Source organism: Condylura cristata, unplaced genomic scaffold (genome assembly GCF_000260355.1).
Source record: "Condylura cristata isolate star-nosed mole 26May11 unplaced genomic scaffold, ConCri1.0 scaffold00013, whole genome shotgun sequence".
Taxonomy (NCBI): domain Eukaryota; kingdom Metazoa; phylum Chordata; class Mammalia; order Eulipotyphla; family Talpidae; genus Condylura; species Condylura cristata.
Window position 1 is genome coordinate 36769048 of NW_004567114.1, and position 16106 is coordinate 36785153.

Consider the following 16106-nt stretch of genomic DNA (forward strand, 5'->3'; position numbering starts at 1 on the left):
CATTGAACTCAGTTATTTCTAGATGTCGTCACTCCTTTTTGAGAAGTAAATTTCCCCCCAACTTTTGCCTCTTCTACACTGTGAATTGGGATAAAAATAGCTGAATTTATTCTTATTTTTGTCTTCATTGTTTTAATAATAATTAGGTTGAACTTGATGGACTCCTGCAAACACCATACTGCTCAGATTTTTATCTACCAAGGTTTCTTCAAGGCCATTTTCTCTCACATTCCTCATCTTTGTTGGTTTATATTATTAAGCTTCATAGATGAGTAAGATATTGCTTGACTTTTAAATTATTTTCCATTAGTTGGTTGAGTTAAAGTTATAATACATTAAGCATATTTATAGAACATATGAAAAACCAGTTTCCCACCAATTTTTGTATCTTTCATGTAGCTATAACAGTGATTGCCTTTTCTACAATGTTTTTCATTTTTAAAATACTCTTTGTAAAATGGTCTGTTAACATATAACATATAATATAATGCCAATACCACCAGCTAATATTAATTTTATTCTTGTTCTAAGTACTCTGTGCATCTGAAATTATTTAATCCTCACAAAACACTATAAGTATTGTCCACATTTACAAATGATGGCAGCAAGGAATAGTGAATTTTGCGTAACTTGCGCAGTGCTGGGCACTGAATCAGTAACAGTATTAAGCTCCTGCCTGGAAGGGCCTGTATTTAAGGAGAATCAAATCTGTGTTCTGCTTTTCTGCACATTTAGGTTGCTTCTAGTTTTCCTTTTATAAACAATGGTAGCATGACTATCATACAAATGCAATTTTTTGCACATTTAGAATGTTGTGATTAGGATAGCTTGGTAGCAGATCTTACTGGTGGTCACCTAAGGCGGTATTTGGTTACAGTGCTTTGTATGAAAACTTCATTTGCCTCAGTTACTAGTGAACTGTTGTGGTTAATGTGGAAGGAAATATATAGTATAGTGTATTCTTGAGCTGGATAGTTTATGAGAATTGGATTACCATGTTTCTTTGACTTAACATTCATAAGTTTCTATTTCTGATCATTTCCAAAAAGAGAACCACCATGCTTTTATAAGTAGTGCATACATTGAATTTGACTATTTGTTGACCTGAGGTTTGTTCCTCTTTTTCTTCTTTCTTGCTTCTGAAAAGTTGGTTTTCAGTCCCAGGTGCATGCTTTAAAATCACTTGAAAACTGTTTTGTATACTAGCTTTTTAAGATAACTGAAGAAAATTTTGATAAAACATTTTGTCTTATAGACATACAGTCTCCTGATGCTGAGTATGTTGATTTGCTTCTTAATCCTGAGCGCTACACTGGTTACAAGGGACCAGATGCTTGGAAGATATGGAATGTTATTTATGAAGAAAACTGTTTTAAGTATGTGTATTTTTCATTTACAAGTTTTTGGAAGATGTAATGATTTCTCCTTATAAACAAAATCTTAATGATTTAAAAGTACAAGTTAAATTCACTTTGTTAAAGGATATAGTTGAACATGAAGACATATTTATTTCTTAATCCAGTACATTCAGGGGAAACATGAATGCATTAGTTTCAACAATCTTTTCCTTTAAACAACATAGAATATTTAACCAATGTTCTTTGAGTAGGTTATAGAGCTTTATATTCTAGATTCAGTTAACCTAAAATAAAGAGGTTTACTTCATTTCCTCAGGTCATATGGTTAGTATAAAGCATAGATTAGAATATGTGCCTAATTCTTTTTTGTAGCTCTATATTCATTTTTTTTGTAGCTATACTTATTTTACCTGCTTTAAAGTTACAGTTAATTTATACCATGATTCCCCCAATATTTCCAAACTATAAGAAAATATAAGACAATAAATTGAGTATGTTAAAAAAAAAGCTTATATGTTCTGTTCTCAAAATATCTAAGTTTTACACATTTTTAAAACTAATGGAGATGAAAACAATCCTTATACTTTGTCAATAACACTAATGCATGTTTATTGTAAGATTTAAAAGCACTTTGGTGACATACTAGCCTTTATTTTTCTTATTATAAAAATCTTTTATTTAAATAAACAGACTTGATGACCACAGGCAAATTGATCTACGTATGATTACCTAAGCAGAAAATAATTCACCACAATGTTTGTGTGGGATATTTATATTTTTTTGCTTGTTTGACTTTCTATTAAGAGTGTACATTGTGCCATAAATACATAACACACAACAAATAAATAATATATTTAAATACGTTAGTAACTCTAGAAGAGAAATTTAACCTGAATTTTTCCCTCCCTGTGTTTGAATAACTAATTAAGAAATGACTTTCTGACTATGATAATGGGAAACAGCCAGGAACTATTATCAAGCAAATAAACACCCTCCCTGAAAGCAATTAGAGAAAACTAAATATTTTATGATCTCCATAAAACCACTGATTTTGATCATTGTCATTAGGAACCTTTCTGAGATAATTTCACTCTTAATTATAGCATGATAGGGGATATGTTTATATTTTATACTTTAATTCTTTTGTTTCTAGGCCACAGACGATTAAAAGACCTTTAAATCCTTTGGCTTCTGGTCAAGGTGAGTTATTTGTTTGCACTGTTACATCATATATCAATTGGTAACCTTTTGTTGAAGGAAGGGAAAGGTTAAGGGCTGGCAAGAGCATTTGATGTCATGTATTTCTGTTTCCACAGAAATTATGATTCACCCTTGCAGATAAGTTTTTATTTTAAATGTTTACACTTAAGATGTATTTCTGTGATGAAGTTCATGGTATTAGACTATCATAGGGTAAAGTTATGTATATACTTTTTCCTCTATGACTTTTTTACAGAATATGTATGTTGAAATTTTCTACTATTTTTACCCATCCTTTAGTTAAATGAATATAAAAAAGGACTGTTTTAAATCCTCATAAAAACAAGAAGTTATTGCATGTAATGAGAATCTGATTTCAGATTCACATTTTATTTCCTTAGCATTTTTCATTTTCTACTTACATTCTAGGTCTGGCCCAAATGCTGTCTTTTTCACCAAATTTTCCCTGGTCCTTCTAACTTGGTGTAATCTCTGTCCTAAAGTGACTTATGCCACATTTTGTTTCTCTTACAGCCCTTTGTACTGTCTAATATAATGTTATTACTATTTCTATATCTATTGTTCTATACTAATAATTTGGAATTATGGGAACTATTTTTTGGTTTCATCTCATAATAATGTGTCTGACACATAATAGAAAGAAAATTTTGTAAATAAGTGAGCAATAAAAATTGCTCTGTTCTTGTCTACAATAGTGAAAGATCACTTTTTTCTGCAACAAATGATTATCCATTTACTTCTGCTAGGCATTGTTTAGGTGCAATGAGGCTACAATTGAAATTCACAATCTCTGCACAGCCTGTAAGAGGCAGATGGTTTGTTAAATCATTTCAGTGTATGATTTCAGACTTTCCCTTAGGAAATATATATTCCTATTCTCTGACTATGTACTTACTGATGAAATCTTTGATGTGCTTTTAGCAAATGTGTTAGAATTTCATTTTTAAAATTTATTTGAAAAGCTGCTGATCTCACATAGTCAATAAACATAAATTTTCTCCTGGAAAGCAATGGGATTGCATCATTCTGTAAAAGTTGGCAGGCTTGGATTAGAAATGAAAGAACATCTTTTAAACAAGGATTTTGAATTTATACAGACTTATATATGGTAAATCTGTGAAAGCTATTGATTTATTGTCACATGAAATGCAGATTCCAAATAAGAAGTCATCTTCACTGTGAACATTGTTATCTGGTAAATTAACTAACTATCCTCATATACGTGAAAGCTAAATGGAAACAGGGCAAGTGTTTATCATTAGGGAGCTGGTTAAATTATATATGGAACTCAAATAGCAGAATACAGGCATTACAAGTGTTGGTGAAAATTTGTGTTTATTGATATCAGTAAGTGATCAACATTACACTAAAAAAAAGAAACCGTTATTCAAGTATATATTATATATTATATAACAATATATTTCTAAATACCTGTGTACAGAGAAAAAGGACACCAGAATATAAATGGTATTTATCTTTAGGCAGAGGAAGTTATAGATGATACTTTTTTTTTTAAGATTTATTTGTGTATACAGAACCAGGCTACAGGCCAGAGGTGCAGGGGCGGTGAGAGGATTCACCAGAGACAGAGTGGGGAGCAGAACAGGAGATCATCGAAGTATACTGCTGAGGGGAGCAGTGGGCGGGTCAGGAGAGGTCTGCCACACCATGTGGTCACCTCTGGGGCAGGCGGGAATCAAACTCGTGCGGAAGTGGCTTTAGCTTCTTAGTGCAGTGCTTTAACCTGCTGCCATCTGGAGGGCCAGATGATACTTTTTATTCTGTTTTCTGTTTTTATAACATATCATGTGCAATGAGCATATGCTATTTTAATAGTCAGATTACATTAAATAAAAGTAAACAAAAGAAGACAACTTTCATAGTAAGAAGCTTCATACAAACTGCTATATTATGTCTACCTTGAATCTTAAAAATAGTCTTTGATGGGCCCTCCCTGATGGCACAATGAGTTAAAGTGCAGCACTGCAAAGCTGTCCAAAGCCACTGCTGCAGGAGTTCAATTCCTAGCCAGGGAGGTGACCCACATGGCGCAGCAGACCTCTCCTGTCTTACTTGCTGCTCCCCTCAGCAGTGTATTTCAGTACATCTACTTGTTCTGTTCCCCACTCTGTCTCTGGAGAATCCTTTCACCACCCCTGCACCTCTGGCCTGTACCCCAATTCTTGTGTGCATAAATAAATAAATCTTTAAAAAAATAGTATTTGAAAATACTCCTGATTAAGGTAAAATTTTATAATGTCAGTTTGGAAGTTTCAAAACAATAATGTAAAATCTTTTACAGAATCTACATTACAGCTTTAAGATAAATAAATGTGGGAAAAAGCTCTGCCTACCAATAACCACAAATCTTTAAGATATTTAAGAATACTCTTAGGTGATAGATTAGTTTTTGTCCTGTCAGTCCATATTTAATTTTGTATAAGCTGAAACAACTCTTAATCTGAGCTCTTGAACATGACGCCATTTAGTCAAATCAGACATAATTCCAGAGTTCGTTCCAGTCACAAGCGTCTCACTCTCAGATTTTACTTACATGGATGAACTGATGGACTAAAACTAACCATTTATTAAAAAGTCTTATTTTTAGAAAATATAACATTTTAAAAGGGGCATCTTGGAAGGAGTTTATAATGATAAATATTTTGTTTTGTTTTTCAGGGAAAAGTGAAGGTAAGTAAATTTCTTTATCACCTGTTATTTAAAAGATTTGTTCAGCTAATATGCATTCGGGCGTTTATTATGGAAAACCTTTTTTTCTTCTCCCATGAGAGAGCCAAGTTAATTTTTTTTCTTTATAATCTGAAATTATGAGGGAAATGCACAGGTTAAAAGGTAAATGACTGCCTGGGCTCAAACCATACAGCCTGCCTCAGCCACTGATAGTGCACATTTTACCCACTGCACAGGGATGCTGACATATTACTCCAGCTCCCAGCATCTCTCACTGGCTGAACTGAAGGATCTGTTGGCATTTCAGAAAGGAAGAAGGTTCTCAGTATAAAATAACATAAAGATAGGATCAGAGGGCTGAACCACTGACTTCCAAGGCCAAACTGACTCATGGGCCCAGGTATCACTGCCAACTCTTAAGTTAATTGTAATGCTGAAAAGTTTTAAACATACTTTTGGTTAACTTTGTCTTTTGGGAATCTTCTCAAGATCTCACCCTCAATCTCTCTAGCAGAGAAAAACATTGTTAACCCGTGGGACTATACTTAGAAGAAACTATTGTATTTATGAGATATACATAAAGTATTCATCTTGGTCCAAAATGAAAGTTGTCTTAATTATGATATCTGACTGGATCACAGTCAGGTCAGGTTGAAAATAACTTACGTCAGGACTATAAAACTGAATTGAAAATTTCATTTCATTTTAGGCTAGGTCCAAGCATGTTACAGTTTCATTCCACCAAGTTCATGGTCCACAACTTGAAAAAAAAACTTGTTAATAAGGGGACAATTACTTGTAGTCTTGCAATCCCAAAATAATGGATAATGATAATGGCTAATACTATAATAATTATAATGCCTAATAATATAATCCTAATGATAATGGCTACTTTTCTAAGCAATATAGAGTATGACTTAATTTCATTCTTTTAACGATTGTGGAAGGTATTATTTTATTCCCATTGTATAGACCAAGAAAATGAGTTGCAGAGAGGCTTAGCAACTCAGCTACATTCGTAAGTTGTAATAAGCAGAGTTAAGATTCAAATCAGAGAGTTTGGCTCTCAGGACCTTGCTCTTAGTTATTTCCTCAGCATGTTTCTCTGTTAATGTTTTGATTATTTCTTTGTATTTATAATTTTATAGTTATATTTACAGTTTTAAATATTATTGTCTTGTATCCACTTATTTCTGTAGTGTTTGTCTTAGTAAGCTGAGGCTGCTTTAACAAAATACCGTAGTCTGGGTGGCTTGGACAGAAGACATTGTTTTCTTGCAGTTCTGGACACTGGGAAGTTCAAGGTGTCAGCAGACACCTTTTATTTTTGGTGAGGACAAAAACCCTCTTCGTGTCTTGCGGAGAGCCCACTTTCTTGCTCATGTGGAAGAGAAAGAGAGAACTCTAGTCTCTTGGTCCTCATGTGTGAATACTAATCCTATAATACTAATTATACTAATCCTATAATACTAATACATACTCGTATGACCTCACCTCAGAAAAGTTACTTCCTAAAGACCCCCATGTCCAAATACCATTACATTGGGGATTAGGACTTCAATATATAAACATTCATTCATAATGTGTATTTCTAGAAATGGTTAAAGGATATAGATATTTTAGGTTCATGATATCTATGCCTAGTTGCTTTTTGTCATTGAAGGGATATGCTAACTGATTCCCCTTGCAATCAATGTTCCAACTAGTTTTACTTTAACCCTTGTCAAAAATATTTTTATCTTTACTGCTTAAGTGGTTCTCTATTTTTAACTTATAATTTTTATTACTAGAAAGACCGAACAATTTTTATGATATTACATTGTATTTTTTCCTTTGTGAATTCTCTGTTCATATCATTTGTCTGCTTTCAGTGGGCATTTCAGTATTTTTGTTCAGTACCTGAGCTATATACATATTTATGGTATTATCCCTTTGTTGTAATTTCAATATACTTCTTACCCATTTTGCTTTTGTTTATAAAGTTTTCTGAATAACATGTTTTAAATTTTTTATGTAGACTAGTTTTATTGCTTCTTCCTTCCATTATTTTTGTTTGACTCTTCTTAATATTGTATAAACAACTATTGCCAAAAGAACTATGCAGTACAATGTTTACCACCATCTCCAGTAAATGCACACATGAATCTTTATATAGTTATAATAATTATTTCTATACTTTCATTTTAAATATACATTTTCATGAATTGTGCTGTTCCACGTTCTTGTCATTTTAATGTTATATTCTACCTGGTAACTCGTCTGAGGTATTAGCATATATTTTGATTATATTAGGATTTACAAATTGTACTTAATATAATAAAATTTCTACAAATTACCCTGTCTACCATTTTGAGTTAATTTTTTTTAGCGCTTAATTCTAAATATAGAGTTACCATGTTATATCAATAGTGACCTTATTAGATCATAGAATACCACTGAGATTTGGCTTTTATCACATTCCCTTGAGTTGCTCTTTTGAAATAGTGAATGACATGTAGTACTATCAACTGTATTCAAATAATATCTTCTAATACTATTTTCAATTAATGAGTTTGCTTCTCTCACTTAAGAAAATATATATGCATACTTAATTTTCATATAACAAACTATTATGAAAACTAAGTGCCTTTTCATGTGTTTAAATTGTGTTTTGGCTTAGTATAAAATGCTATCCGGAAAGTTGTTGAGCTGGAGCCTACCTAAAACAATGTTAATGCTTTCGAAGACTGAGTAGTAGAGTGATATTTAATTGTATCCATACAAATCTCTCTTTCCTTTGGAAGAACTGCAAATAAAATTCAGACCTTTAGTTAAACAGTCTTAAATCTATAGTTGGCAAGAATTTGCTGTTATATTTGAAAACTTTTGAAGAATATAGCATTTGGCATTTTTATAATCTGTGACTTTTTTTTTTTTCCAGAGAACACTTTTTACAATTGGCTGGAAGGTAATTTGAAACTTTTAAACAAATTTAAATGATGATTTTTCCCCTCACTTACAAGAGACATGAAATAAGTTGTTTATTTTACACATTTTATATTTGAAGTTTCTATTTCCAATTTTTAGGCCTCTGTGTAGAGAAAAGGGCATTCTATAGACTTATATCTGGCCTACATGCAAGCATTAATGTGCATTTGAGTGCACGATATCTTCTACAAGGTATGTGACATTCACTTTTACTCACCTTACTACTCTATTTTCAGTTATCCTTAAGACATTTCTTGGTATTTTACTGAATAGGAAAAGACTGAGACATTTAAATATTAGGTAATAAAAATTCATTCTTTTTTAAAATCTTTATTATTTTTGTTTTTTATTTTAGTTACTGGCTTATCAAGAATGTAGGAGATATAGATACTGTAAGGAATAGTGCATATGTCCCAAGCTCTTCACCTTCTTTTAAGAAGCTGCTTAAAATTATACATATCACTTTGGAAATGTTTTCTCTTGCTTGTTTTGTTGTGGGAATTAAAATAGTTCCTAAAAATAGAGTATGTTATGCACTAGCTATGACTGTATCCGAACCTGTGTATTCATATGCCAGCTTCAGGCCTGGAACTTAATGAGTAAAAGCAATTACTGTTGCTTTTTATACTTAAAAGATGTGACCATGGCTGATTTTCATCAGTAACATATTTTTACTGAATTAAGTTATTTCTTAGCTCTTAGAAACAAAATATGGTGACTTCAATTTTAAAAAGAACTTTAACATCATTAGCAATTTCAGTCATTTTTTTAACTGTGTAAGTTGTTTTATGAATAGGATTATATATAGCAAGTTGATTTTTACTAGACCTGGTCTCAGTAAAACATTGACTTTATTTACCTTTTGAGCATGGGTTCTAGAAAGAAAATTTTAAGAGATAATACTCAGTGAAATAAGTAGAATATAGAGGAACCAAACTAAGAACCACAGAAAGACAACCATAGAAGCTAGCCCTTGAAAACTGATGAAAGAACTGAAGTATTCAAAGCAGGGAGGGGTTGTGGGGAGGAAGCAAGAGGGAATGGTGATTTGGTGGTGGCTGCACTATAGTGGTAATGCCTGAGGGGGAGAATCCTATGTTACCACAATTAAAAAATTAGTTAATAAAAAATATTAAGATAGAATTATTACAGGCTAAATTATGAGAAACCATTTTCATGGTTATACTTATATATTTTAAAATATAAAGTGAGGTTATCTTCTGTAGGCATTAAATAACCAAATATAAGAAAAATGAAGCTTTCTTAATTTTAAAATTCAGCTTTTAACATTTATTTAATTCCTTCTCAGAAACATGGTTGGAAAAAAAATGGGGACACAATATTACAGAATTTCAGCAGCGGTTTGATGGAATCTTGACTGAAGGAGAAGGACCAAGAAGGCTTAAGAACTTGTACTTCCTCTACCTAATAGAACTGAAGGCTCTTTCAAAAGTGCTACCATTCTTTGAGCGCCCAGACTTTCAACTCTATACCGGAAATAAAGCTCAGGATACAGAAAACAAAATGTTACTTCTAGAAATACTTCATGAAATCAAGTAAATTATAAAATTATACATTAACAGAAGAGTGACAATTGGTGATCTAAAATTAAATTTGTAAATATTCAGTTTAGAAAAGTAAAACTTCAAAAATTAAATGTTAAAACCAAGTTTTGCTCATAGGTCATTTAGAATTAAATTTTGTTTTGTTTTTATTTTTCACCTGGGTACCAAAAGGCATATATATTTATTTTAAGAGCCATTCTTTTACTATTTGAAACTTGCATTATTTTCATGTAAAATTGAACAGTTTGGGTTTGGTAACAAATCCAACCATATAATACATATAGCTCTTAGATTTGAGGATAAGAATTTGTTTTGGGGTATCAGGGTATTTATTTTACTGTACTTCCTACTCTTTATTATCTATCACTGACCAGTTGTATTGTAGGACTTTTAACATTTTATAATAAATGAATATGAATATCCTTTTTTTAAAAATGCAGGTCATTTCCTTTGCATTTTGATGAGAATTCCTTTTTTGCTGGGGATAAAAAAGAAGCAAGCAAACTAAAGGTAATTATTGTACACAGTAACTTAGTTTGTAGATATAAACTCTTATGAAGGTATAAATATAAGCCCATGTTTTCCTACATAATAAATTTGGATTCTGTATTTTGAAATTTTAAGAAAACTCAGAATTGTAATTTTTTTTCCTCCAACATATGAAATTCAAGGGCAGGCCCAACTTAAGATCTAGTTTGTATATGTTCAAAGTAACTGAAATCTGTTTCACTGTATACTTCACAGATGATTTTCTTTCTTTCTTTGGCCTAGAGGAAATGGGGTGCAGGCTAGAGGGTGGGGTGTTGGGGAGGTGGAAGGTAGGGTGAGAGCATTCACCAGATTCACAGAGTGGGGAGCAGAACAGGCAGTTTTACTAAAGTACACTGGTAAGAGGAGCAGTGGGCAAGACAGGAAAGGCCTGCTGTGCCATATGTGTTAGCTCACTGGTGGGGATTGAACTCAGGCCACAGTGGTGATAGCACTGAGTCTTAACCCCTAGGTCACCAGGGGAGCCCACAAATAATTTTCACATTAATGATCATACGTTAGAAACAGGTTACATATTAAATGAAAGGCCTCTGGAGCATTTGCTGAAGAGAATTTTGAAAATGATTCTGTTTAAATAAATGGACTGTCTTTAGGGGAGAGAGTACAGTGTTGTTTTGTCATTTATTTCATTTCCTGGGAATTAAAGGCATTTGGGAATGCCAGCATGCAACCATAAGTGAGCAAGAGACCAAAAACCCATCATAGGTTCAGTCGTTGTCTTGACACGTTAATAGAAATCTGACCTCAGGCAGGACCATCTTTCTGGCTATTTGCTTCATAATCCTACAAATACAAAATATTACTAGCAAGGTTTATTAAACATTATGAGCAGAGCATGATTTTTGTCATTAGTGGAAGGAAGGCTTCTGCTCTCAATGGATTTGATCTGATTTCTTAAGACTATTATAACAAAACTTACTTCTGTGGCAGAGTAAGCATCTAAAAAAAAAACGTTATAAAATACACTCTTTCTGTTTCTTATTTATTCTGTGAAAGAAAGGACCTGATTTTATGTAGCCTGCAAATAATGTACTTTCTTGAATTCTGTTTTTTTTTCTTTTTCTGCTGTTAGATAATGGTTATTTTTGACCTTCCATCTACCTCCTACTTTACTTAATGCATTCTTGCTAGAAATACATAATCTCTGTGCTTACATAACCTTCCAAACTGCTTCCAGGAACATAGAGGTGAGGGGAAGATGCTGTAATAAAACTTTTTTCCCTACTTCTTTCTCTGTTCTTATTTTTAGTACACTTGTTGGCTTATTTGAGAATGTTCTGGTATCCGTTCTTTAATGTGCAGATTAGAAATATTTCTCACAATAATTTTATTTATATAGGAACACTTTAAAGTGAAAGGTATCTTTCATTGATCATAATGTGTTCAATCATTTGGAAATTTATTATATGTATATATGTTATCTATATGCAATGTTTATTTACAGATGGACTTTATAGACCTTTATAACAACTGTTAAATCTTCCAGAATCCAGTGCCTTACAGGATGGGAAAATCTACTTTAGAGAAACTTTGTTTCTCTGTTATTTTAGTAAAACTTGTGATTTTTCTTTATTCAAGGTCAAAATACAAATGTGTACAAGTCACCCAAATCTGGTGTTATCACTGGGTTAATTTTTTTTTATTAAAAAGTTTATTTTTACATCATTTTGCACATTTTTTTTTCCATCTCAGTTGTAATCCCTGCGGGTTTCCCATCACCAAATCACCCCTGTTGGGTTAATTTTTTTAACATAGGTTTAAAATTAGCATTACTTACTCAACTCGATCTAAAGCATACAGAAACATAAGCTATTGCTAACATATAGCAACAACTGGTTTTAGTAATTTTGTCTTCCTACTAAATGAATAAAGATACAAAATCTGCAGTCCTATTTTATATGGTATACTATTCTATTTACTATTTTAAATGGTATAGACATTTTAGTGTCTCAATCTGAATGAAACATTGGAAGAAAAAAGTACCCAGAGCAAACTGAGGTCCACTTTGGGTAGTGGATTCCCATCTTTGACCTCATTCTCTTCTGGTTGAGCTTAGTGTGTAGTTTATCACAATAAAAAAGATAATAATAAAAGACAAGCACTATATGCTCCCCAGATGATAGGACAATTTGTTAATAACTATTACATCTGTTAATAACTATTACATGTAAAATTTCCTGCTTAAAGTACAATAAGCATGAAATTCCATTATAATTCCAGAGGGACTCACTTAGTATCCCTATTTTTTCCTTTTTTCCTTGACATACAGTACTTTTATAAACAATATAATAGAGTACTGTTCACAGGTATTTGTATATTTTTTAAAGTATGCAGATAGTTAGCAGGTGGAATATCTAGGATGCTGAAAGGATCCACAGAGAGTTTCATTTGTACTTTCTAAAATTTGATGAAGCGTACTTGGATGTTCACTATATTCTGTATTTAATAATATTGGAAATAATAAAAAATCTGAATCCCAGCAATAAAAATTCAATTAACTAAATGTTTCCATTTTGCCCTTTCCCCCACCTGAACTCCCCCCTCTCTTTCTTATTTCTGTATTTTGGTAAGTGATTTCAATCAACTTTTGTTTTTCCTCCCCTGATAATGCCATATACTAATCACAGAGAATACCTCAACAGATATCGTTATTTGTGGGTAGTTTGGCTTTGGAGTTAAGTAAATCTGGGGTCTAAGTTTGCTGTTTACTGGGTATGGAAATTTAGGGTGATTACCTAACCTCTTTGAACCTTGTTTTTAAAGTTCATTAGATGTAGTTATATCTACTTTTGGATTTGTGGTGAAGACAAAGTGAAATTGTATATGTAGATTGTGGTATACAGGAGGTGCTAAGTGGATATTGATTTTAATTTTCTTCCCTTTTTTTGATACCCTATATAGCACCTTGCAAGTGTAAGGCACATAGGAGATATTCCAGAAATACTTAGTATTTGACTGTATATTATTTCTTAATTTTTTAGGAGGATTTTAGGTTGCATTTTAGAAATATTTCAAGAATCATGGATTGTGTTGGTTGTTTTAAATGTCGACTATGGGGAAAACTTCAGGTAAGCAAATCTAGCTCAATCTTATTTTTTATTTATTCTTTGTGCAAAGAATTACCTGATTTTTCTTTTTTTCTTATTTCTGCTACAGACCCAGGGTTTGGGCACGGCTCTGAAGATCTTGTTTTCTGAGAAATTGATAGCAAATATGCCAGAAAGTGGGCCTAGTTATGAATTCCATCTCAACAGACAAGAAATAGTATCATTATTCAATGCATTTGGCAGGTTAGTTTAAAAATTGCTTTTGCTAACCAAGTAAGTCTAATGTAAAATATGTACTCTCAGATAAAAGTGGTAAAGGATAGCTTAAAAAGTGAAATTGTCTTGCCATAAAGGTTTATTTATGATCTTATCAAGTACTTACGTAGACTCAGACCGACATTAGAAGCTAGTCTTTATTTTCATTTACTTTTATAATCATGACTAACTTTGGACTTTAGTTATTTTACTAAATTTATATATTTTTTCTAATTAAAGATAGTTTTTTGTGCTGCCCAAATACTTTTTGAATGTTTTGGAAAAGTCATGTTAATATAGGTGTATATGTAAAATTTCTTTGTGAAATCATCATATAAAGGGTTAATAATTCTTTAGAAAATAATTTTCACCAAAAAGATTAGAGGATAAGCTTAAAATGAGGAACTTAGATTATAAAAATGAAGTATGGATGCATTTTTTAATGGTCTGTAATTATGTAAATAATGCATTTTCATGACCTGTAATATGTAAGTAATGCAGATTTATGCATTTGTAATATATTCTATGGACTACATTTCTTTTCTCTTTGGTGGAGTAGAAGGGGGACTTTAACAACAGAAATTTATTTCTTTACTAATTTCAAAGGTGGAAACTCCAAGATCAAGGTGCCGACCAATCCAGTTATTCTAAGATCCCCTCCTAATAACCTAATTTAACCTTTATTTCTTCCTAAAGGACCCTATTTACAAATACAACTACATTGAGTGTTAGGATTTCAACATAGGAATTTTGTAGGGAACATAATTCAATTTATAGCACTATCTAAATTTTTTAATTGAAGTAACATTGTATTATATCATAAATTCCAGATATGCGTCATAATACATTTCTTTACTTTTTAAATTTATGACTTAATGTTTTGGGTTTGAAGTGACTACTTTCAAAATTATTTTTCTAACACACTGACTCGAAATGGCTATACTGCAGCAATGATTTTTCATGGTGGAAAGAACTAATGGACAATCTTTTTCTTTAGTGAAAATTAATACATTTTTATTATGTTCACTCTTTATAGAGTCCAGAGGCTTTCATTGATATAGCATGTTAATTTTTATCATGTCTTATACGTATGTGTATCTAATGTTTGTGTCTTAATATTTATGTACTTTATACTTTAAGTGGGTATTTTAAATACTAAGCATATGGATATATTTATGAATACTTAAAATACTCTAGTATTATAACACTTAGGTAATTTCATACTAAATGCTTACTTTAGTGCTTTGATACTAAATACTCATATGAATGCATAAGTATTTTTTGTTTATGTACTTTATCCTTATGTATATTATAAAATTTTAACACGAAGTTATATATACTTAAAAATTTTGGCAGTATTATTTTAGTTTTGTCATGTCAAATTAAGAACTAAAGTATATCAAAGTAAATAAAATAATTAAAATAATTACGTACTTTTAAATTTGTGGAAATAACAGCTTTCTGTTTTCTAAAAATGCAAAGTAAATAACTTAAAGAGAAAATTTATGTAAGATAGCTTTTGAGTGAATATTTTCTTTGGTTACAGAATTTCTACAAGTGTGAAAGAATTAGAAAACTTCAGGAACTTGTTACAAAATATTCATTAAAGAAAACAAGTTGAAATATGCCTGTTTTTGGACAAAGGAGGCCAAAGAGTGGAATTTCATTCAAAGGCATAAAGCAATGACAGTCTTAAGCCAAACATTTTATATAAAGCTGCTTTTGTAAAAGGAGAATTATATTGTTTTAAGTAAACAATTTTTAATTGTGTGAAATCTATGTATAATATTGTGAGTAAAAGTAATATTTGATAATGTGATATAAATTGAAAAGTAGTATTTGACAATATGGTCCAAATTGAATAAAATCAGGATTATTAAATTTATAAATCCTAAAACTAAGTAAATGATGTATTAATTGTCTCCAACTAGAATTTTGTGTAAGATGTTATATAAGTAAAATTATGGCCATTGTCACAACCATTTAATAGAAAAATGCTAAGGAGCTTATGGATGGCCCATAATAAATAACCTAAAATTTTTCAGTATATTTAAGGTTACCACACTTAATGAATAGAAATATCAAATGCCTGTAAAATTTGAATTTAAGATAATAACATGATTTTTTAGTATAAGTATGTTGCATGCAATATTTGGGACATACTTACATTAAAATTTTTTTTCCTTATTTAAAATAATGTAGACTAAATGGGAGTCCTTGTTTCATCTGGTAACCCTAAATACATTGGTATGAAACCGATCATTTGTAGAATTATATTGATATTTTGACTGGGTTGTTTTGGTGTATAGAGAGATGCAATAACAACTCAAAAGCAGATTGGTTTTCTGAACATTGCAAAGCTGAATAGATTTATATATTTATTCTCATATTTTCCCTAATATTGAATGAAAATTTTGGCAAAATGTTTTATTTTTATATAATTTCAAACTTAC

General features: G+C 31.3%; 1 protein-coding gene across 1 annotated transcript in view; it reads left to right on the top strand.

The window, feature by feature from the left end:
• Nucleotides 1-15536, top strand: part of ERO1L (ERO1-like (S. cerevisiae)) — a 38634-nt gene extending 23098 nt beyond the window's left edge. Inside the window, exons 7-16 of the mRNA XM_004681868.2 lie at nt 1256-1376; nt 2512-2558; nt 5259-5270; nt 8191-8217; nt 8337-8429; nt 9547-9793; nt 10243-10312; nt 13333-13419; nt 13508-13641; nt 15200-15536. Coding sequence (XP_004681925.1) covers nt 1256-1376; nt 2512-2558; nt 5259-5270; nt 8191-8217; nt 8337-8429; nt 9547-9793; nt 10243-10312; nt 13333-13419; nt 13508-13641; nt 15200-15260 — 899 coding nt within the window. The 3' untranslated portion in view covers nt 15261-15536. The remainder of the gene's footprint in view (nt 1-1255; nt 1377-2511; nt 2559-5258; nt 5271-8190; nt 8218-8336; nt 8430-9546; nt 9794-10242; nt 10313-13332; nt 13420-13507; nt 13642-15199) is intronic.
• Nucleotides 15537-16106: the final 570 nt, after the last annotated feature.